Source organism: Tachypleus tridentatus, chromosome 2, assembly GCF_004210375.1.
Source record: "Tachypleus tridentatus isolate NWPU-2018 chromosome 2, ASM421037v1, whole genome shotgun sequence".
Taxonomy (NCBI): Eukaryota; Metazoa; Arthropoda; class Merostomata; order Xiphosura; family Limulidae; genus Tachypleus; species Tachypleus tridentatus.
In genome coordinates, this window is record NC_134826.1 from 28,301,652 (window position 1) to 28,327,639 (window position 25,988).

The 25,988-nt window shown below is 32.7% G+C and overlaps 1 protein-coding gene across 4 annotated transcripts in view; it reads left to right on the forward strand.

Moving 5' to 3' along the window:
• The window catches only part of LOC143239967 (EF-hand calcium-binding domain-containing protein 7-like), a 96,409-nt gene extending 84,853 nt beyond the window's left edge, over positions 1–11,556 (forward strand). For all 4 annotated transcript variants that reach the window (XM_076481680.1, XM_076481690.1, XM_076481703.1 and 1 more), the window contains 2 exons: positions 8,765–8,872; positions 10,749–11,556. In XM_076481680.1, coding sequence (XP_076337795.1) covers positions 8,765–8,872; positions 10,749–10,826 — 186 coding nt within the window. In that variant the 3' untranslated portion in view covers positions 10,827–11,556. The remainder of the gene's footprint in view (positions 1–8,764; positions 8,873–10,748) is intronic.
• Positions 11,557–25,988: the final 14,432 nt, after the last annotated feature.

The window sequence follows — 25,988 nt, forward strand, 5'->3', positions numbered from 1 at the left end:
AAGAAAAGTAATTAATTTTGGAAAGTATGAGAGAGATAAAAAGTGAACCTATGTCAGTTGTGCCTTTTTTTGTTCCACATACTTGCTTAAAATGATTAAATTTGTTTAGGAGCTTAATATAAATTACCATAAAATTTATTTTCTTGTATTTTAAATGCTTAAGAGAGAGTTTTCTCATTGGATCACAAACGTTACCCATTAAGGGTGTAAAAGAAAACTGATAAGTTGCTCCTGATTTATAGCAAATATTTTAGGTAATAGATTAAAACTGTAAATCTTTGATGCAAGAAAATATATGCAGTCACATGAACAGTGTTTTATTAAAATAGCGATACATAATTTATAATATATGAGGATTGATAACTTGATGACTATGAATATATTTAATACAAAATAATATGAAAATGATATCATAGCAATAGGAATGTCTTTTCTTAAAGGGCTCCATTAAAATTATGAAATCTACAAACTCAGGTTTCAGTTTGTAGTAAGTTTTGATTATTGCAAATTGTGTTACCTAGAATATGATGTATCACTTGCTGTTGTGACAGATTTACTATTCTGTAATTATTTTAATTTTTGTTTCACTTAAATATACATTCAGAAATGGATGTAATTTACATTGTTAAATCTGTATTGTGTAAGTCCCACCTGTTCACTAAATTTGTAGAAGATTCTTGAGCATAAGAATCAACATTGTTCTAGTTGTGTATGTAATACTATTGATTTACAGTATTGTTAACAAAGAAAACATTCAAGAACATCTAAAAAAGTTTATTAGTGGATGTGCTAAGATACAGAAGAATATTGTTGGCCACTGCAGTCAGTATACTATAAGCCTGAGAAGCTATAATTGTGATTAATGATTATTAATTGGAAAACTACAAATATTTGACCTGCAACATTTATAAATTTCAAACATTACAAACTCCAGTGTATTAACTTTCAACATTAGTATTTCTATAAGAATGTTAGATATTTTCAACAGGAAAAAAACTTGTGTATGAAAAATTAAGCTAGCTAGTGTTCCCGTCAAGTGAAGTGTATCTGTATATCAACATAAAAGTAATTTGTGCCTTGTGCACCTGGACCATCGATAAAATATTCAGTTCCAGACCAGATAGCCCCGTCACAACAAACATACTCACCCTTTCAGCCATGGGGGCATTATAATGTGATGGTCAATACTGCTATTCATTGATAAAAAGAAGTTGCTCAAGAGTTGGAGTTGGGTGGTGAAAACTGCCCTCTAGTCTTAGACTGCCAAATTAGAGATGGCTAGTGCAGATAGTCTCATGTAACTTTGTGCAAAATTCAAAACAATCTAGACCAGATAGAAGACTGAATATTGTTTGTGGGTTTGTAAAATGTTTTATGCCAATAATTATTTGTAATAACTGTTATTACCACAGGGACAGGTTCCAAATCTTCTGTCAGTTACACCTATGCCCAATGTTTTCCATTTCTGTCTTACCCTCATGACTTTTTTGTGGTACCGTTCTACAATCCACCTTCTGTCTGAGGCTCTTCACAGACATTCTGAGCAATTTTATGGGGAGATCCTCACCCACCATACATCTATGTTGGTTTGTTTGTCATCTTGAGTTCTGGCTTTGCAAACATCATTTATCTTTTATTGAGAACTTTTAGGCCATAATGCTATTTTATTTCAAACCTGTTTACCTGCTCCTTATATTTGCATAAGGATCCATTTTTACAATATTTAATTTTGAAACATTTCTGGAGTCCTTAGAATTATGGATGGCATCTATTCATCAACAGTCTACTCTTTCACATATATTTACTCATTTATCTCAGTTGGAGTCAAGTGTGGTGCTGATTCTGGTTTCCTATTCTTCTTCTTTCCAAATGTTACCTGTCCTTCCTTCTTGAGGTGACAAGGTTTGTCTTTTTCTTGATAATGCACAGTACACCATTTACATTTCCAGTGACTACCTGGTGGATTCAGGCCCAGGGGAGAGGGAGCTCTACTTGCAGCCTTCCTTCATTGGTGCTATCCTTTAACCACTGATGTTTGGGTTTTTTTAGGTTTTGTCAGAGGGACTTAAAATTCCATTTCTTGCACCACCTCCCTATCTCCAGGTACCTGTCTCCTTCCTTCCTCCTTGGAATCCCAAAACTTAGTTGTGTCTGTCAGAGGGGGAACAGGACCTTCTCAGCCAACAGGCTGTTGGGCCTGTTCCACATCGTTCTCTAGAGTTTTACTCATGCCTTTTTGTGGTTTCCAAAAAGATCAGGGACTGGAGGCCAACCATTTATCTGTTCTGCCTCAACTATTTGTTCACCTCCTGATTTTCATCATAGTGTCCTACCTCACTCTTTCTTAGGCATTTTATCCAAGTCTATGGATGACCAAGCTAGAAATCTATAATGCTTATCTACATATTCCCATTTCTGTGTGGTCTCATTCTTATCATCAGTTCTTCCATTGAGTGGTGGTTTAGCAGTTTTTGGCCCTACTCTTTATGCTGGCTGCAGCTCCTTATGTTCTTTTTCAACTGGTGAGAGTTTTTGTTCATTATCTTCATGTCTTAGGGCTGTGTTTCCATTCTTACATTGATGACTGGCTACTTCATACTCATCAGCTGTTTCTCAGAGTTGTTTCGATAGGATGGTTGATCAAATTTGAGATTCCTTTATGCATTGTACCAAATACCTCTTGCATTTAGGTGTCTTTTTCAACACTCACATTGGTTAGACCCAACCTTCTTCTCTCTGACTCTGTTTTATAGAATTGTCATTTTACCATGCCCTTTCTGCAATGAGGTTCTATCACTTTTGGGGATGTGGTTTTCTGTTAACACTGCTAAACTCTCTCAGTCATGAACACATGAAATCCTTCAGTTGAACCTTGCTCAGGATCCCTTGGATGCTCCCATTTCCATTTCTTCTTCCAATGTAGACAATCTTTGGTGGTTATACAAGGCTCATATATTAACAGGTGTAACACTTCCTCCTCATCATCCAAATGCACACCTCTTTATGGATGCATCCCTTCAGGGTTGGGACGTGTGAACTGATCACCAGGATATTTTGAGTCATTAGTCTGTTGACAAATGGCCCTTCATATCAGTATCCTATCTCTCCTTGCTGTGTGTAAGGTGTTTAATTACCTTTTTTCCCATTGCCAGGCATTGTCTGGTAATGATCCATTCTGACAATTTGACACTGGTGGCTCATATCAATCACCAAGGAGGAACCTGATCAAGATCCATTTGTTTTTATACATTGGATCTCCTATATTCGGTTTATGTGCAACACATTCATTGAATTATGCATCACGTCCCAGATGCTTTCAACCTCATGGCAGATCCTTTTTTTACCCTGACAAAATTTATCTGATGCATTGGTCTATTCATTTACTTGTTTTTCAGGTGGCTTTGCAATTTGTGGGGTTTTCCTCACATCAACATATTCACTACTGCCTTCATTCACCATTTACCCCTCTATTGTTCCACAGTACCTTATTCTCAGGCTTTGGCTATAGATTCTTTCAACCAGGATTGATCACACAAATTCTTATATGTTAATCCTTATATCTATTTGCTTCATTGGGTTGTTTCCGTTATCTATGCCACTCCATGCTGGGTCCTCTGTATTACTTCCTTTATTATTAAATCTCCTTCATCGACTCCACACTTCATAATTTCTGTCTTCACACTTGACTTTTCTCTGGTCCTTGGCAAGGAGATCAGGATTCCCCCATTGTGCAGTTTTTCATTTGGCTCAATTCATCCATCCTTCATCCATGGCAGTGCATCAGCAAAACTGGAAGGTTTTTCACACATGGGCTCAAGGATTTCCAGCTGGTTATATCACTGTTGCTGGTGTCTCAAAGTTTCTCACATGGCTTTTCAACTAGGGATGTTCACTCTCCTCAATTTCATATTATCGTACACCTTTATCCTACACCTTTCATCTTTCCTGTTTTTATTGGATTTTTTTCTCACCCATACTTACCATGCTAATCCATATTTTTCAGATTTACATATATCTCCTTGGCAACCTGCTCTTATGGATTGGGATATTAATGAGGTTCACCATTCTCTTACTTTACCTCTCTTTGAACCTATTTCCTCATGTTTATTGTTTCTTCTTTTTTTAAGGTATATTTCCCTGTGCTTTTAGTCTGTGGGTATTGATTTTCTGACTTATTTTCCATTAAAGTTGCATGCATACTTTACCACCATACCTATGTTCTCTTTTATATAAATCATTTCTTCCTTCCCAAAACTGTGCCAGCTCCCAGCTCTTTTTGCCTATTTCCCCCTCCTCTGTTTCTTTTAGGGGCTTATTCTTCATACTTTCAATACATTGATCCCACTCTTTGGTGAATGGTGCCTGACCAGGTACTCTTTAACATTGAATCCACACTGTACAGCTATGTTAACTCCTGCTTTATATTACATGGCTTTGCAAGCTCACTGTTAAGATGGGGTGTTATACAAGATCACTTGATGTTGAATAACCTGGAATATTTTGTTTCATAAATAAACCCATCCTGAACTGCACCACCAATGTACTGCATGGGTAAAGTAGAAGTGGATTGCTACCCATCCCTGCCATGCCTCAAGTTGAATAACTTAGTATGGTTTGCTTTTTAAAATGAGGTTTCTTGATCATCCATTGTTCTGTCCCCAGTGTCAATGTTCCTCCAGACTCTCCAATGTATTATCAGCCCTCTCTTTCTTTTACTGGAGCCCTGAAGTCATTACTACTTACCATTTTAAGCAGCTGGAGTGATCAACCATGGAGACACCTTGCAAGATGGGTTCCACATAATGTGGCTGTAATCTTTTAGTTCAGAGTAGAGCAGTAGCATTCTGCCAGTGGTTAACCATAAAATGGAGTGAAACAGCAAATGCAGTTCACCCCTTTAATTGGGAGCTCTCTTCTTCCCCTCATATGTATGTTGGTACCCTGCTTGCTGATTTTGGATTTATAGTGAGGTCATTAACATCAGTCTTTACACAAATTTTGGGTTGTCTATTCTCTGTGTTGTAGGTCACTGCAGGGATACATGGGATTGTTCTGGTTCTGTCCTTGGTCCTTCTTCATTATAACTGATTATGTGAATGTTATTACCTTTTGGATATTTCTAACCTGTTTCATGCCAATAATAGTTGATTGTACGCATTAGACTTTCTTTGAATACTGGATGTTAAATTCCTGGATCAATAGCTTAGAGCTACTCTGCGTCATACCTAGGAATCAGAGTAGTTATTACTTCCCTGGTTCTTGGGTATGAGGTAAAGGCAGTATGATCTTCATCCTCCTCTTGATCTGATGTTAGAACTCTGCAAGGAGGTTTAAGATGTAGTTGACTTACTGGGTATAGTTTACCACACCCTAGCCTTTTTACACCATAGAACACATTCTTGTTTACCCACTTTTGTTAGTTTGGGATTGAGTTACTGTATCTTCTTCAGTTAGGATTACTTTCCTACCACATCCTAATCCACTCAGATATGTGCCTTTCATTTCATATCCTGATTTATTACAGATTACACAAATGGGCAAAGAGTATACCTGGATCAGAAGTGGTTCAGCTCCCCTCTTTGGGTCTTTGGATCTAACTCTTATTTACAGAGGTATTCATTCCTTTGCAACAGTCTTTCCTCCTCCTTGTGAAATTCTAGCTAATCTTGTGAGGGGAGGGAAGGTTCTGTATCAGAATTTGTAATTTTCATATACTGAACATGTATTTCTATATAGTTATCTTTTTCACACATCCACTCTTTCTCCCCACTTCTCTGGTGCATACATATTCTGTCAAACTTTGAAATGAAGATTCGGTAGAGCATGTCATGGTACTATTGGTTAAAAGATGATGCATAATAATTTGTATGAAATACACGTTAGAATATAGTAATTTCAAAAGGGGGAAGTGCAAAACTTGTGGCCTGCATAAAGGAAATGTTTGCATATAGAGGGCAGCACTGAACAATAGCTACTCTTGTGAGGGGAGGTACCTATGGGAAATACATTTTCAATATAGGAAAATTGTAACTTAAGTCAAATGTCATGAAAGTAATCAACCAATCAATATTAAGGTTCCTAATTATTAACATTTTCAATTATTCCAATTGTTTAAGTAATCACAATGCTGCTACTAAACTTGGCCACCATCTCTTTGTCATGGAAGAGTTACCCTTTTCATAAGTAGTTCTAACTAAAGATAACCGTGTGTATTAATTTCAGAAATTCAGTGGCATTTATTTAATACATAAAAATATTAACAGTTAAAATAATAATGATATCAACAGATTCATTTGACATGAATAAGAGCTTAATGATGAACAGTAGAACTACAACAGCAACAACGAACATTTGACACAGGTGTGTACAATGACAAATGTTTAATCCTTGAATGTTTCAGAATATACATATTTGATCTTTCGCAAGCTATGTTGAACAGTGTAAAATATTAGGTACAAAAATATGTGATGTTCAAACATTTTCTAAAGATTAACTGAAATACAAAAAAAAGGAAGTAAATTAAAGTAAAAGACAAAAATAAAGAAGAAAAAATAGAATAATACAACAATTGTAATATTGTTCATAAAGTAATTAACAGTAGTGAAGTTGTGCTATTATTTAAGGTTGGGAGTTAATTTATAATAAATAAATATTTTTTTATCAAAAGTTCAATATTTGATGACCTTGAAATTCCTAATCATAATGGGGTGGTTGGTGTTTTCACTTTGTATGTGAGCTGTGGAATCTGATATATTTGAGAGTTTTTTTTTTATAAATTCTACTAGATACTGCTATAGTTCACAGCCTAAATTGTGATATAGCTTTGCCGAAGTGTGTGGCATTATTATCACCACGTGCATATTTATATAATTTTGAAATGTGTAAGGGTAGGTAATAGGTTTTTAGATGTGAGTAGGTTTTTGTATTTTGAAAGGTGATTTAAGTATCATTTGTAGTTTAATTTGCAGATAAAATGTTTAAATTAATGTTAAAATTTGTTACTTCAGAATTAAACTTTGGTTAACTTGAAAAAAGAAATGTACAGACTTAATGAATATATGAAATGGTTTCTGTGTGACATAATTGGGATTAGGCTTGAAAACAATTCAAGAAATAGCCTTTAATTAATGTTAGAGTGTTTGAAATTTAAATAATCCAAGAACTGTTTGATGTGATTATAACTTTGAAAATGTACTTTGCTGAATGTGCACACACACACACACATGAAATAGTTGTTGTTACTGCCATTATTTTACTATTAATTAAAAGAATAATGATATAAACTAACATGTCTTTTTACTTTATTATAAGAGTCTTGTTAAACAATGCCTTAAAGTATGTAAATAAACATATTTTTATGTGAATACTGTCTTTAAAGTTGTATTTAAGATGTGTGCTGTAAAGATTGGAGTAAGTGAATCTATTTTTGTGTCCATCTTTCAATCATTGTATGGTTATCTCTTGCAATGGATTAAAAAGGTATCCACAACAAATATACTAAAGATAACAGCAGTCACCATGGACACTGGAAAGTAGCTTAAAATTATTGGGTGCAAATAAAATTAGATGTACATGAGATGTATCTAGTATTAATAATGAATGAAATTATCACATCTAGACAGGTTTGCTGAACTTGAGTGTTTCCAATTAGATATTTTCTAAAACAGCTGGTTTTAGAAAACTGGTTACTTCATAAAGATTACTAAATGACTGAAAAGCCCTCTAGCAGTAGATTCAGATATATTTTATAAACTAAATTTTATACCATGCACTCAATTATCTTTCCAAATATTAAGTAAAATATAATTAAAAAATACAGTGTTTTAGCTTAACTCTTTTTGGATACTGTTTCATTAATGATGAATAAACAAATTATAGAAGTTTTTATATTCATGGTCGGCTGAGTTGTTTATTTAAAAATAAATCAAAATATGGTGTAATGATGATATAGTGGAGTAATAATTGCAATGCGTAAGAATGATTAGGAATGTATACTGAATATATACTGAATCAACAATTAGAAGGCTTTTTTACCAGAATGATTTATATTCACATTTTGACAATTCACTACTTTAACAATCGTAATAAAAATAATGTTATCATTCTTAGGTAAAGACATATGGTACCTTTAGTAAGAAAAATAATTTTATAAGAAGTTTTGATGAATATCAGATGACTTGTCAAAAGTTAACCCTCTACTTTGTTAAATAAATCATTCAAGTTTAAATATATATGTATATATGTATTACCCTTCTAAATGAGACTGAATGTTCCAAAAAAAAGTGTTACTTTAGTGTTAGTGTTCATAAGAGAACTGACATATTCTCAGATTAAATTACAGAGTATCTTTAAAATAGTATATGACTCAAACAGGTTTTTAGATTTAAAGAAATAAATGAATTAACATAATTGTTCTCTAACTTTGTGTAAATTTATAAACAAATAAAAATGTGTTCTAATCTAAGACTTCTATAGTATTATATATTTGTAAGTTATTTTTGTCTGTTATTATTTTTCTATTTTTGACATTATCAGGGTAATTTTTTATTTCTTAGTTTCTTTTGCAGCTATTATTTCAAGTATTGTTTGAACAATAATAAGTTTATTTTCTTTGTAGAACTACTTCTGTATTTTTCTAAACGATCAAAATTATTGCAAAGCATAATAGTTGATCGGTCTATTTGCCTAAATTTGACTGTGTATAATATTTTATTTCAGATCTTATTGGTAGTAAATATTTTACTTTTATTATTTCTTCCAACAGTCTCACAGTACAGTAAAAGTTAGACTAGACTGTTCAAAGAGTGAGAACTGTACAAGTCATCAACACAGTTTGGATTGTGAAGTAGAGGTGCCTCCCAAAAGCACTGTGGTAAGTGCAGTTCTTTGCATGTTTATATTGTGGTTTGTAAAGGTTTTTGAATATGTTATGAAAGCCAGTAAAAATAATTTACAGGTAATATTATTATGTGAATGAGAAGCAAGGGCTCAGAAATTTAATATCACTGAGATTTTCTAGGACATCCGTCTAGCTAAGTGTCAAGAAAAAAATAGAAGTGGAACATTATATAATGTCCAGAACATAATACTAGATAGTATTATGTCTAAATATTGTTTGTATAAATAACTATGTGTTAAATAAGTGTTTCCAAAAAACTGCCCATCTAGAGCTTCACATAAACAAATCAGTTATCCAGTGCTACATTTGAGTACCAAATTTTGTCATGGTGCATTTTATTAATAGTTTTAGTCATTATAGTACACTTTATACATACATTTTGATATACTAATTTCGTAAGGGTGTTAAATACAGTGCTTTTTTTTGTGTAGTCAATTTATATCTCAATTACGAGTTACCATTTTTTTTCCAAGAGTGTCAGAATTTATATATTTGTATACTTGAAATATATATACATGGCCAAAAGTATGTAGACATCTGACCATCACACCCATGTGTGCTTGTTGAACATTTCATTCCAAAATCATGGGCATTAATATGGAGTTGGTTTCCCCTTTTCTGCTGTAACAGCATCCACTCTTCTGCAAAGGCTTTTCACTATATTTTGGAACATGGCTATAAGAATTTGCTCCTATTCAGCCACAAGAGCAATAGTGAGGTCGGGTGAGAAGGCCTGGCTCTCAGTTGGCATTCCATTTCATCCCAAAGGTGTTCAGTGGGAAGGAGTTCAGGGCTCTGAGCAGGCTAGTCAAGTTCTTCCACAACCTCAGCAAACCATGTCTCTATGGACCTCACTTTGTGCACGGGGGCATTGTCACACTGAAACAAAAAAGGTCCATCCCCAAACTCTTGCTACAAAGTTGGAAGCACACAATTCTCTAGAATGTCATTGTGTGCTGTAACATTAAGATTTTCCCTTCACTGGAACTAAAGATTCTAGCCCAAACCCAGACCATTATTCCTCCTCCACAAACCATTACACTTGGCACTATGCATTCAGGCAGGTAGCATTCTCCTGGCATTTGCCAGGCCCAAATTTGTCCGTCAAACTGCCAGATAGTGAAGCATGATTTATCACTCTGGAAAATGCATTTCCACTGCTCCAGAGTTCAACAGTGAAGTACTTTACACCACTCCAGCCAACACTTGACATTGTGCATGGTGATCTTAGGCTTGTGTGCGGCTGCTTAGCCATGGAAACTCACTTCGTAAAGCTTCCGACAAACAGTTCTTGTGATGACTGCTTCCAGATGCAGTTTGGAACTCGGTGGTGAGTGTTGCAACTATGGGCATTCGATTTTTACACACTTCAACACTTGGCAGCCCTGTTCTGTGAGCTTTTGTGGCCTACCACTTCATGGCTGAGTTGTTGTTGCTCCTAGATATTTTCACTTCAGAATAACAGCACTTACAGTTGACCGGGACAGCTTTAGCAGGGCAGAAATTTGAGGAACTTACTTGTTGGAAAGGTGGCATTCTATGACAGTGCCACGTTGAAAGTCACTGAGCTTTTCAGTACGACCCATTCTACTGCCAATGTTTGTCTATGGAGATTGCATGGCTGTATGCTTGATTTTATGCACTTGTTAGCAGTGGGTGTGGCTGAAATAGCCGAACACACTAATTAGAAAGGGTGTCCACATACTTTTGGCCATGTATGAAAGGAATTAGAATTAAAGAGACACATCAAAGTAACTAAATCAATTTTATTCTTCTTAAAAATTATATTTAATTATCAAAATTAAAGCCATAATAAATTTTGAGTCACTTTTAATATTTTTTTTAATAGGTGGGACACCACTTACTTCAGTTAAAGCCATCTATACCCTGGAAAGTTGACTGTGTTCCATCTCTCATTCTTATTTGACAGAAATGAATTATCTATTTGAAGTTGAAGTGACTTTCAGTTACCGTGGTGTTCTGGTGTTATTTCATTGGTGGAACAAGTGCAGCGTAGTTCATTTATAATATATACACTAAATAATGGCAACTAGCAATAAAGTTCATACAGGTTTTAGAAAATACAATTTTCTGACCTTTCCTTCACTTTCCACTTTTCATTCATTTTTTTTATGAATGACTAACATACTATAACTATTATAAATGGATAGCTTGTTAAAAACAATCTCGTACAAAAATTGTTAGAAATGTTTATCATTACTTTAGATTTTAATCACAAATTTGAAAGTGTGAATCATTTTTAATTCACTTATTGTATGTGAATTCTGTATGGTTAATAAATTAGCCATTATATCTGGAAGCTTTTCTACTGTTTGTATAAAATTTCTACCCTAAAAAAATGTTGAAACACAAAAGACTTATTTACATTATATGTAGATTGTGTGGATGAAAATCTTACTCTTGGTGAAAATCTGACTTTTGTCATTTAAGATGTCATTACAAATCTGTTGTGGAAATGTAGGAGTGATTTAGGCCTGTCATTTAACATTACCAGAAATTTTATTGAGAACTGTTTTAAATGTGGCTTTTATAAAAACAGTCATCAGATTCTTGATGATGTATCTGGTATTGCAGTTAACCTGTGTTTGTAATAATATGTAGGTCAGTAATACTTCAAATAAACAAAACACTTTGAACACTTTGTTTGCTTGGTTTTATTTTACTTTTATGAATATCTGAAGCTGGTGATTTCTGTAAATATTGAATTTGAGTTTTTTTTCTTGGACTGCCTTTTGACTCTATTAATACTCATGATGTAAAATGGACAGTGGCTTATAATATATATAACAGAACTGTGATATTGCTGATGTCACAATTATACGGACTGCTATTCTCATTTTTATTATGTGTATTATTATTATTCTCAGTGTTTTGACTATTAAATTCTTCAGCCATTGTCAGGTGTTACATCAGACATTTTATATGTCATAACCAGAGAGCTTTTTGTGAAATTAACAGGATTCAAACTGCCACACCTGTAAACTTGAATATGGGCAATTTAACCACTTAGCTGTAATGAGGACATTTTGAGTTGTTTTGAAAGTACCGGTATTTTTTTTTTATCTGTGATAAATTTGTCCCAATTTTTTCACAATACTGAGAGCTGTATCCAGCAAATTTATACATTTGACTTATTAATTGGATTAGTAGTGAGTGCTATGTATGCCACTTTGTTTTCAGTGTGGCTCCATGTTGATGATAGCGAGTTTGTCTCATGCTGGTCTGTATTCTCCACCAGTTTTGGTAGATCATACATAGGAGAAACAGATCATTTTCTGTCTGTCAGATTAGCAGAGAATAAGAAGGTCACCTTCTTGGGTGAGATTGACAAGTTTGACATAGCAGAACATGCATGGTCTAATGGAGAACACAGACCATCATGGGAAGAATGAATATCATAGACATATTGGAAAATAAGGAAGATTAAGGAAGCATTACACATGACTGTGACTACTAAGTGTAGACATAAATCTGATATGGCTCCCAATCGAGATAAAGAAAATAAAGGTACTTTTAAAACATCTTGGAAATGTCCTCTTGATAGCCCATATTTAAGATCACAGTAATTCCACAAAAGGTTTTCTGATTATGACACATACAAATTGTCTAATATAACACCTGACAACAGCCAGAGAATTCACTGGTTGAAACATTATGAAAATAATAATATATGTGATAAAAACAAGGTTAATAATCTAACTAATTATATTATTGGTAATACTAATGCCTCATCTCAATCATTCTGCAAAACTAGAGTTTTATAGATGAAAATAAAACAAATATTTAGCAATATATCTGTGTGTTTAGTTTTAGTGACAGTTACTAGAACAATTAACATTAATTCTTAAAACAGTGGGCATGTTTTGTAACATGTTCTCCAATTGTAAAGTGTTCTGACAGAAAGACAGAAAAACAGTATTTTATTCAGAAGTGCACAAGTGCTGCACAGAATCATGCTATACATAGATCTGCATCAATGCTTGTGAATTGTTCTAAATTATTCCCAATTGCTTCTGTATTATTACTTATTTAATCACTTTATTAATTCTTAATACTGAAATTACATTAAATTACCATATTTCTGTTTTCCAGTTGAACTTGTCTTAAACATTTTTTATTGTTACATTGTCACCATGCTCATGAAATATGCTTGTAAGTTGGAGAAGAAAGACAGTCATTACCTCACTACACTGTCAAAGTCATATCACCTTCTCAATTACTAAATGATGTATTTTGGTTCAGAGAGATCTTTAAATTGTTGGATACAGTCAACTTATCAAACATGTTCATTGTTATCAGTATTTAGAGAGGCTTCTGACAAGTGAAGTTCTGATTATAATGGGGCTGATTAATCTTCCTGTTGATTTATTTTAGTGTATTTTGATTGCAACTTTGAATTACTAGCTTCACTTCATTTGTCATATTTGAGTGATGTGTGTGTTACAGAAATGTGGGTTGATAAGTGCAGTTTTTTACAGAATATGGTTAGGTCTTTCTGTGGTAGTTTACTTAACAGTTAGGAATTGGCAAATCAAAATTTGTTAATCAAGTTTTTATTATGTGGTAACTTATGTTTATATTGTATGCTATAAATGTTTGTGTTCATACAAACCTGTATGAATTGAAATAATGGCTCATGTACTACTAATGCATGAACTTAAATCATAGAAATAACACATTTTTACCAGTGATTGACTTTTTACAGATTTTTTAATGAATTGACTCCTAACTGTAGTGATCACTCTGGTAATAAAATTTTCAAACCTATCATATCTTTACTAGTTTCATCCCTGAGGTTGGATACATGGTAGTTATTGTTTTTATTCTAGAATCTTGGCACCAACATTATGGTTCAGTTCATGCAACATTTTCTTCAGCTGTACTCTGACTGTGTAGTAAATGTAAAGTTTCCTTTTTTATCTGATATTTTTCAGCATGTACCTTGGGACTGGTTTGAAGTACATCAATATCATTTTTAACCTTTTCTGTCTTTCTTTTAACTCTGTCCCCTGCAGGTATAGTGGTATGTCTACATATTTATGATGCTTAAATCATAGATAGTCTGATGTAGCTTTGCTATAAAAAAACACATAAACAAATAAAATACAAACTCTTGAACCCTTATATGTATGGCTGGAGGAAGTGCATGTGGGATGGCCTTTTACATATTACTTTAAAATTATAACCAAACAACTTTATTATCAATGTATGTCAACATGTTGAGCATCAAAATATTATTTAACATTCTTAACTTTAAAGGAAATATTTTAAAAATTATAAATCATCACTTCTCTGTCCAACCAATTAGAAACAAAAATTATTTATAATTATAACATAAAAACATCTACTTTTAACTTCTTAATTTCTGAGTCATCAGTAAATTTGTCACACCCCCTCATATATCTTGCCTTTCAAAGAACTCTATGTATCATCTCTACATGGCTGCAGATCAAGTTTACCTGCTGTATGCAAACCTTATCAAAGTGTATGTTTTCTACAGGCATAGGTAGATAGTTATGTTTAGATTTTTTATAGTTGTGTATCTTAAGATGGCTGTTATGGGTATTAACACTTTTACTAATAAAACAGAGAACAGTGTTTCGACCTTCCTAGATCATCTTCAGGTTAAGAAAGAGTTTGCAACTGACTATTGCCAGGCACATGTTGGGGATGAGAGCATAAACAGGTATGGGATTGAAGGGAGTGTTGCAGTTAGATATTAGGTTATTAATTAATATAGGTGTAAGGGTGTTCCTTTATATTGGTTTTAGTTGTTGTATAAATAGGGCTTCTTTAATTTTGTGTTTGTTTATATTTGTTTCCTTGCTTAGTATCTGGATGTTTCCTATGGTTGAATTTCTTTGAATTGCAGTGTTAAAAAATGTGTTAAATTGTTCTTTTAGCTCTTTGAATCTGGTTTATATTTTTCTGCTTCTTTCTCCAATATAGAAGTTGTGACAGTTGTTGCATTGTATTTTATAAGTAATGTTGGTATTGTGTTTGTCAGTGTAGTTTTTACATAATATGGACTTTAGTTTTGTACCTGGTTTTTGAATAAATTTGGTGTTTACTGGAATGTTGTGTTTTGTAATAAGTATATTCCAAATATTGATTATTTTTCACTGATGCATTTGTGTTTGTTGTATCTTGGACTGTATTATCATTTGTTTGTTGTTGGTTTAGGTGTGTGCATATAATTTTTGCACAGTTTTTGGAGGAACTTTGTTGATGTTGATGAAGTGTGTTTTATTTTGTTGATTTCATCATTAATTTTATCGAATGAACATAGTTTTGTGGCTGTGTTTATTTGGTTTCTTAATTTGTTGAGTTTTTGTTTCATTTCATGTGCTGAGTCCCAGAGAATATATAGTCCAGTATGGGAGATTTTTTCTGTGGATTTCTGTTTTAAAATGTGTATCGGTTCTTATGATCTGAAGGTTGAGAAATACTATTTGATTAGTTTTCCTGTTCACAGGTGAACTTAATGTTGGGGTGTATTGAGTTAACATGGTTTGAACAGTTCAATGTGTGTTTTGTAGATGTGGATCCAGCAATTGTATCCTCAACATACCTGTACCAGTATAGTGGTGGGTGTAAGGCTGAATTGATTACTTGAGATTCAATCTGTGTCATAAAAATGTTGGCTAGAACTGGTGACACAGGATTCCTCATACTTAGGCTATTTATTTGTAGGTAGTTTTGGTTATTGAACATAAAGTTAGTTTTGGTGGTAGTGAATTCTATAAGGGTTGCTGGGGATGTGTATTAATGGGTTGGGGTCTTGGATATAAAGTTTTAAAGCTATCTTACACACTTTAGTAGTTGGGACTTCCGTGAAGAGGGAGATTACATCAAACTGGCCATTAAGGCTTTATGATTTAGTTGATTAAGAATAGATATAAAATTAAAAGAATCTTTGAAAAAGGAACTGGCTGATGTTACATATTTAGAAAATATGTAAGGCAAGGTAAAATTCATACCAATGTGTAGATGGGTAGAGATGAGAAATTTTCACTGGGATAAAGCTGAAGCATGAGCAGAAGTTGGTATTATTATACATGTTCGATATAGGAAAATGTTAACTTTAATGAACTCAGGTGAGCTCATGTATGTTAACACATGGAATATGCACATGACTATAACTTGATCATTTATTTATCCTAAGCTGTGTTGTAAATATTGAAATGGGATCACACTTTGGATTACAAGTTTTTTTATGCTCAGTAGGGTCCAAAGTTACAACAATAAAGATGATAAAGTTAAAAGAAAACAATGTGAAAAGGGTAGAAAGCTTAAACTGTGAGGTAAATTATTGTAATTGCCACTTACAAGATGCAGTCATTCTAGAGAAAAAGTATTTGGTCATTCCATGGCAACTCACCTTGGTCTTCCCACTTCATGCCATAGATTTCCTAAAAAACTTCAAGCATAAACTTCATTTTGATTTATGCTTGAATTGTTTTCAAGAAAATATTTGGCACGAACTGGGAAAAGTTATTTTTTCTTGGTGAGTTGGCATGGAATGACCCTATTATTTTATTCCATAACTGACAGCTTTTCATCATATCAATGTTCTTTGACACTTTTGCTGCAGTTATTGTTCAGGTATTGAAAGTAAGAAATAAGATATTAATGATATTCATTTGTAAGGTCCTAGAGATTATGCAAATAAAATAAAAAACTATAAGATGAAAATAGGTATTTTTATTCTTAACATGAAAATAACTTTTCATGTGAGCTGATTCAATAAAGTTTTCATAAATTTATAAAATCTCCTTGTAAAACTGCCTCATCAAAAAAATGATTTTTTTTGTACAGCAATATTTGCGTCATATACTAAAATTATGTCAAATTTCATGAAGATACGCATAGTATATTCAGAGCTGTAGTATGTATAGTTTCATGACTACAGGTAGTTGCAATGTCAGTCAAATAGAATGAGCCTGTTTCTCTTTTTTTTGTACTGCAAAGTTATTGTTTATTTGTACACTGACTTAGCTTTTCTTGTAGATGGCATGTTTTTGTGATTAACAAACTTCAAATGGAATGTTTCACTCTTTGTCACAGTTGTTTAGTACTTCTTTGTGCTGGTGTGTTTTTAAGTAAGTGTGCTGTTAACTGCTTAGAAAGGATTCTTTGACCAAGCCATTGCTGAGTTATCCATCTTGAGAGCACCATTAACAACATCAAGTCCACAAGACCCAGCTTTCAACAGATGTTTACCTATTTTACATTTTCTATCAGACTGTATATGTTTGTATGGTTTCTTGGTAACATTTGGCCCATTATTACTAATTTGGAGTTGGCCAATGATATCTTCAATATTCTAGCCAAATCAGTAGCATTTGCATGTTCCATGAAAACAGAAGCAGAGTATTTTGTTGCCACTGTAGCTCCATTTAAGAAATATAGATAAATATCCATCTGTTACTGCTACAGTTACTTGTACTATCAAATATCAGATAACAGTCATCTTTCATGCTATTTGTAAGCTGCCACATAAATTTTAACCCTTTTATAGCCTCATTAAAAAAGTTAGGGTTAGTTTAAGTTGCACAGGTAGCTATATCTCCTGATGCTGCTGAGGTGCCTGTAAATCATTAATACTTGTGTCTGCAGATATTTTACTAATGGTGGTGTATTTTTTAATTTCAGTTGCAAAAAAACAAAACATATGGGAAACAATTACCAAATATGCTACTGGTTTTTACTGTGCCTTTTTAAAGCCTTAATTCTTATGTTTGACAGTTTCAAACAATTACTCTAAATTTTACTACAAATTAGGCCTGACAATCTCTGAATTTATCATTCTGAAACCACAGCTTTCATTCACATGACAGTTTTTCAATACAAAAAGCTCTTTGCTAGAAGTCAGTGCATTATGAACAGATTAGGCATAAAAAGACTAGTAAATATTTTGGCATAATGATTAATTTTCTCAGTAATTTTGTATATTTATGGGTAAAATTTTATCTCGTGCATATTTTAAGCATAAATGTATTAAGTATCCATAAATATTTTCAAACATGATACTATACATCACATTGGTGAGAAATCACTGCTTTTATTGTAAAAATTCAAGAACTCAGAAAAGAATATTATAATAACTAGGTTTATGAAGCTGTATCATCTAATTGCATTAAACTAGTAAAAAATAATCATGAAATGTTCTAAATGAGTAAAGTAACAAACTTAGATTGCAAAATTAAAAACAGCTGTTGGAATGTATCAAGACATGATATTGTATAAAATTAAACAAATTCAAGAACACATCTGTATTTATTAAGGAAAAAAATATGGAACTTAGAATCAAACATTTTCTTTGAGGTATCACCACATTTATTTCAGATAACATTTGCTTGCACTCTTTTTAAAGTTATTGTATAATTACTTTTTGTTTCACACTATTCACACTATACTTTGTCAGTACTGTTGCAGTTTAAATCTGGAACACTGACCAAACATTTTGCTATTTCATTCAAAATTCTTTTTAAATAACTGAACTAAATTCAAGACATTAGGAATCATCAGTTTTTTAGTAATGGTTCAGATGTCCAAAAATCCTCTTCCAGTTCTGAACAGCATCAACAGTTTCAATATTTGTTGATTCAGGATTAGATATCCTAACAGTGGTTCTACATTTATTTTTGTGTCTTGAGCAATACCAGTTTATGATGCCAAATTAAAAAAAAATACGTCCAATTAACATAATTGTAAATGTTACCATCAAAGGATTAAAATTGTGATCAGTTGAGACATAGTTTTGTAAAAATTGCTTATTTACAGATGTGAATTTAATTTACTTCAAACAAATGATCTAGCTTCTTGAGCTTTGAACGATATGTATAGACTGCCTGTAAAGAAAGATACCTTTCTGACCAAGCCTATTAAGATTGTGTGGTGGCTGTCACAGACCTAATGTAGGTGGTTTTAATGAATTTCCTGCAAAAATTCTAGATAAGTAAATACTTCTGGCTATACTATGTACAAAGGTTGGATAGAGATAAGCACGCTTCGCAAAGTTACCAATGGATATTTAACTCTTAATTTTTGTGGAGATACTATGATTAGTCCCCAGTTGTGTATTTGTGATATCTGAATAAAATCCTATCTTGTTAAGAGGAGAACATGTGATTTTTCAAACTTTTTTATCACTGTCAATCAACTTTTTCAAAAATATCTTCTCTGGTATTATCTGGACATTTTAACAAATCCAAAACATTTACATTGGAACTAAACTTATCAAAAAAACCTGACACAAATTGCCAGCTGCTTTACAATGTTCCTGTTGGTAGTCTCATCCAGAATAATAAAGTGTCAGGTTTTATATATGGGCTGGATTCTTTACAGTAGGTGTTTGTGGTTTGTCATTAATAAATTTCAACAATAAACAGCATGCACAGGCTCCACTTGTTTTAAAATAATATATTAACACATTTGATACAATGTATTCCACCAGTGGGTCATAATAAATTTTTAGTTATGGATCATGTGACACACTGGTGAGCCCCGTATTACATGTGGCTTCAATGAGATAACTAAACATCATATAGTTACCCATATAAAAATTAGACACTTAGGTTAAGTAAAAGAAAGAAAAGTTAACAATGCAATGTGTGAATAAAAATCAGTTGCATAAACAAGTCTGCAATGAACTGTTGCTTCTAGAAATGAGTTTAACACTCATGCAGCACTTAAGCCATCTAAGTCATGACAGTTGCATTAAACTTAAACAGTAGTGTATATACATAACTTCGAGAAAGAATATTTCTAAAGAATGGCCACCTGATAATATTATTTAAATATGGTTTAAAGGTTTCCTTGCAACATTGGTAACTATGTGCTTGCCAAGAGTGATATAACTGAGCAAGTACAGCCCAGTTTAACTTTCACAATGTGAAGAGGTCATCTGACAAACCAAATGTTATATCTTGTTCTACCAAAAGAAATCCAGTAATTTGAACATAAATTTTAAATATTTTGCTTTAATGCATTTTTTCTTTGAAATGGAATAAAGTAGAAGTTGAGTTTGACCCTGTCTACAACTTCTCATTACTAATGTAATTAATTGTTTTTGTGTGGCTACTTTAGTCAACTTTCCCAAACAAAATTGTTTTTGCATTATAAACACTAGACATGCCATTTTTTGAAGATGAACTTTTTTGCTTCAGTTAGACAAGCTACATCCATTTTCCAGCTTTTTTTCAGTATAGTTTTTTTCTTATTAGAGACTTGTTTCATCTTTTCTTACGTTACATTTTTAAAATCTTTCAATTAAAATGCTACATTTACTTATTTAACACTTAAGAGAAAAAATATAAGATTAAAATGTAATATATATCCTTTTGAAAACCACAGATGTGACATAAAATCTGAAAAATTGAGGATCAATTTTGAGTAAATACTGTATAAAGATTGGTAATATAAAGACAAATTTTAATTAAAGTCTCTTTTTTGTAAACTGTAACTAAAAAAGTTATTCCTAACTTATGACAGCATAATTTGAATATAATGTACAACATAGTTTAACAATTATATTGGAAATGTTACGTTAACCTTTGGACTTGATAGCCTACCACTCACACATATATACTTAAACACACATAATGAAGTGACATGTCACTTTATCTAAAGGTAAATGTTTTTATAAGAACCCAAGTGCCTCTTATATTGAAAGTGTTTTATATGGCATCAACTTGCAAATAATTCATTTTTTAACATGATTACAGTGAAGCATTGCTAGACATTTTAGATGCCTTGCATAATTAATTACACATAATGGGAAGAAGTGTGATACAGAATACAGTGAAGTTTAAGTACATGTGTATACAACGATGATCGTAGAGTGATGATGAAAACATGTTGAGAAACTTTCTGCTGCATGTTTAGTCTGTAATGAGTTGACACTGTCGAGGTCAGTAAAGGGATGCTGCATTAAAGAATGGAATCAGGAAGAAACTTTGACAGCTTTACGACGCTACAGTATGAGCTTAAGTTACGAATGATTGATAACTAATGAGCTTAAAACTTTCTGAACTTGAAGCCAGCTGGCTTTTTGATCAAATATCGATAACAAAAATGCAAGTACAGATACAAGAGAAGAGTCTCTAGTTGTGACCAATGGATTATTAGATTTGTTTTTGTTGTTAGTTGTTGCCCATGATCATGATAGAATTTACCAATCAAGTATCAGAACTACTTGTTGTTGATGACACAAACTTGTCAACATTTTGTACACTTTTAATAAAGTTTCTTTCATCACCTACTCAAGCTATCTTCAAACTTTATTGACATTACTTTTGAATCTGGATGCTGAAATTTTATAACTGTTAGAGGGTTTGGTTTTGAACAGCTTGCAGTTGGTCAAAGGTTAATATGTTAGGTCACAGGAAGTTGGGCCTAACTTCTTGTTACCATTGTTTAAATTTCATTTATTATACATACACACTTGAACTTACCTTACTTCAACATACATTATGTAAGACAAGAGTGTAAGTTAAGGCAGTAAATATTTTAGCAAAATAGAAGACCTTACAATAAACTCTTGTGTCAAAATGCTGAAATTTTTCCATCCTACCTTCTCTATGATTTTCTTATACTGAATTGATTTTTGCAAAGAGTATTAGGAAGGTCTGTTTTATAGCAGGAGGAAAGAATATATATATGAGGATGGTCTATTTTATAGCAAGAGGAAAGTATATACTAGATTCTGTCCTTTTGAAGGAAATAAGTGTAATATGAGTAGCAATGAACTACATGTAATTGATGCCATCCAAACATCATTGATAAGACATCCTTGTTTCAGGCTCAGTAAATTTGTCTCATCAGGTGACCCTGAGAGTTCTATACAGTAAAGTTTTATATGTTTTGTGCCTTTTCACAAAATGTTTCAAGCTTTTAGTAAACATTACAAATATTTTATATTTTATAAAAAAAATCTAATGTATGGAAGGAAACCTCAGCACCCACAGCATGAGCAGCAACTTCAGGAATATATTCATCAAAACTCAGAAAGTGAACATTCAGTTAACACTTTTGAAATTTGTTTGAAAACCCTTAATGTCAAGAAAAGTTTGGATCCCAGTAACACCTATAAAGCATCTCCAAGGTGGTGCTACCTCTTCATGAAATCTCATTTTTGTTTAGAAACAGAGAAAAAGTAATAATACACACTATCAAAATAGAACATTTCTAGTAAGTGTACATTATCGTTTACAAAATATGTTTGAAAAGGTGGTCTTGACTGGCTATATAAAAGATCATTTAATTTTTTACTATATATATCACATACTTAACTTCTAAATAGTTTTGATGAAAAAAATGTATACAATATTTAAAAACTTATACTATATATAAGCTGTTTGAATATATTGTTATTATAATAAGATATACACTATAAGTAATGTGCAGCTTATTCTACAAACATTTGTTCAAAAACTGAAACTTTGTATCATGTCTTTTAATGTTCATTTAGGCCCAGTATGGCCAGGTGGGTTAAGGTGTTTGACTTGTAATCCTAGGGTTGCAGGTTCAAATCCCTGTCATACCAAACATGCTTGCCCTTTCAGCTGTGTGAACATTATAATGTGATGATCAATCCCACTATTTGTTGGTAAAATAGTAGTCCAAGAGTTGGCAGTGGGTGGCGATGACTAGCTGCCTTCACTCTAGTCTTACACTACTAAATTAGGGATGGCTAGTGGAGATAGCCCTCATGTAGTTTTGTGCAAAATTCACAACAAACAAATTGTTTATTTATTGAACCATGTGTCTTGAATTGTCAAACACTGGAGATCATTATGTGCAACCTCTGCATTTGTCTACAAAGTTTACAATAGTCTTATAAGTATCTTTTTAAAGGAACTTTTTTTCAGAAAGTTTTCTAAATGTTTTGTATATTTAAAGCTAATTGCTCTCAAACAGAATATTCAAGAATGAAAACTTTGCTTTGACAATATTCAGGTGGTTTAGGTGACTCATTCTACTAGACTTTATTGAATCTTTGTTATCTTTAGTTTTCTAATGCATGAAGTATTTCCATACTCCACATTATTACTGTACACATGCACATTTTTGTACTCTTAAGGATAATGATACTTTTGACAAGATTTATTTATTTTATATTACATTAAAATATGAGAATGGAAAATTCAATTACAGTTGTTTGATCTTTTTGTAGTTATATTTGTGTATCAAAACATTTTTTTTCATTTTAGTAAAAACATTATTAAAAGTAAAATGTATTACAAATCCAAGAGCTCTAAATATTTCTTATATATTTTTGTGATTGATGTGGCTACAGGAATTGGGAATTAAAGTTAATAATAAATTTATACGTATGTGTAATTTAACATGTGTTACAGGTAATCACTGTAGTTACAGGTAGTCACTGTAGTTAGAGGTAATCACTGTAGTTACAGGTAGTCACTGTAGTTACAGGTAATCACTGTAGTTAGCCATTTCATGAAATATCTTAATTCCTCTTCCAGTTGTATTATGAATTAACTTTTGGTTAAAAGATATTTATTAAAAATTGATATATGTTTTTCTGTGCTTAAAAAAATAAAAGTAATATTATGTGAAAATTTTGACATTTTTTAATATTTTGTAATAAAACTAACTTTTGTTTCATGATTGAACTATAGTATTGAATTTCTCCACAAAAAGAAACCTGTAGTGTAAACTTTGGTGCATTGATGATTGAGAACGGTGTTTTCAGTATATTTATGATACATAAAATTTTGCTGTATTTAGGAACTTTGTTTTTAATATACATTTAATTGCATTAAATACACAAAGATGCACATTGTAAATTACACTACATGACCAAAAGTATGTGGACACCCCTTCTAATTAGTGTGTTTGGCTATTTCAACCACATCCATCGCTAACAGGTGCATAAAATTGTGCATACAGCCATTCAATCTCCATAGACAAACAATGGCAGTAGAATGGGTCGTACTGAAGAGCTCAGTGATTTTAAACATGGCACTGTCATAGGATGCTACCTTTCCAATACGTCAGTTCATCAAATTTCTGCCCTGTCAGAGCTGCCCTGGTCAATTGTAAGTGCTGTTATTTGTGAAGTGTAAATGTCTAAGAGCAACAACAGCTCAGCCATGAAGCGATAAGCCACACAAGCTCACAGAACGGGACCACCAAGTGCTGAAGTGTGTAAAAATCATCTGTCCACAGTTGCAACACCCACTACAGAGTTACAAACTATCTCTGGAAGCAACATCGACACAAGAACTGTTTGTTGGGAGTTTCATGAAATGAGTTTCCATGGCTGAGCAGCCACACACAAGCCTAAGATCACCATGCTCAATGCCAAGTGACGGCTGGAGTGGTGTAAAGTACACTGTCATTGAACTCTCGAGCAGTGGTAATGTCTTCTCTGGAGTGATGAATCATGCTTCACTATTTGACAGTCTGGAGGACAAATCTGGATTTGGCAGATGTCAGGAGAATGCTATCTGCCTGAATGTACAGTGCCAGGTGTAAAGTTTTGTGGAGGAGGAATAATGGTCTTGAGCTGTTTATTATGGCTTGGATTAGGCTCTTTAATTTCAGTGAAGGGAAATCTTAATGCTACACCATACAATGACATTCTAGAGAATTGTGTGCTCCCAACTTTGTGGCAACAGTTTGAGGAAGGCCTTTTTTGTTCAGCATGATAATGCCCCCATGCACATAGCAGGGTCCATAAAGACATGGTTTATAGAGGTTAGTGTGGAAGAACTTGACTGGTCTGCACAGTGCCCTGACCTCAACCTCATTGAACATTTTTGGGATGAATTGGAATGCCATCTGCAAGCCAGGCCTTCTCGCCTGACTAATGCGCTTGTAGCTGAATAGGAGCAAATTCCCACAGTCATGTTCCAAAATCTAGTGAAAAGCTTTTCCAGAAGAGTGAAGGCTGTTATAGCAACAAAGGGGGACAAACTTCACATTAAAGCCCATGTTTTTGGAATGAGATGTTCAACAAGCACATATGAATGTGATGATCAGGTGTCCATACACTTTTGGCCACTTGTTGTATATGGTAAATACAAAAGAAGAAGTGCAGAAATAATATAACTTTTGCCACTTCAGTTGATTATATATCTTTGTTTTGGATAAGTATGATGGCTAGTGTAAAATGTGCTGTTTTTCACTATGGTGTATATTTTTAAATTTCAGCATATATGTTTAGATTTATGAAAATAAATTGTTTCTTGGATATATTTAGATACATTTGGTTTCTTAATTTGCTTTAGAAAATGATATTTTATAATGAAAATGTTCATATTATTGATCCTTTATTTTGCAATTTGGCTCTGTACATTATGTACCAATGAATGTTGATAAGGTAATAAGTCATACAATAAAGTCTACAGTGTCTCTTAATGATGGTATATATTCTTATTTTTTTATGCACAGAATTTCAGTTTTTCAACTAAAATATAACTCATGCAGTATAATTTCAGTGTGCTCTATAAGATAGTCATTTTTCTCTCTATAGAAATTAATTTAAATCATACAAATATCTTATAGGATTTCAGTTTGCCTTATAATTGTTTAAGTGGCAAAGTTTAGCTGCAGAAATTGTACACTGGCCTCTCTACCACTTCAACACAGGATTCTAGCTATATGTCAGCAGAAGTTACATAGCATATTAGAAGTTCCAACACTTAAAATGTATTTCTGAGAGATACTTACCCCCCCTCCCAAACTTCTTACAAGAAAAATTATGAAGTTTCTTTCAAAATTGAAACAATTATTCATCTCAGTTCTACCCAATTTTGATCCCAATTAGTTTGCCAGAGATATATCTGGCAATGGAAAACTGATGAGTTACTCAACAATCTTATTTGTGAAATTACATAATCTATAACATTTAATCCCCTTTTTAAATATAATGATGAATATTTTCATTTTATAAATCTTGTCCAGCTTCTCTTTGTTTTACAGAGAGAATTTGCCAAGTTTTAAAATTCACATTATTCCCAAATTTTTTGGTCAACTTTGCTGTTATTAGTGGATCTATTGGGTTGAGGAATAATTCATGAGCGTTTTTTCAAGTTAA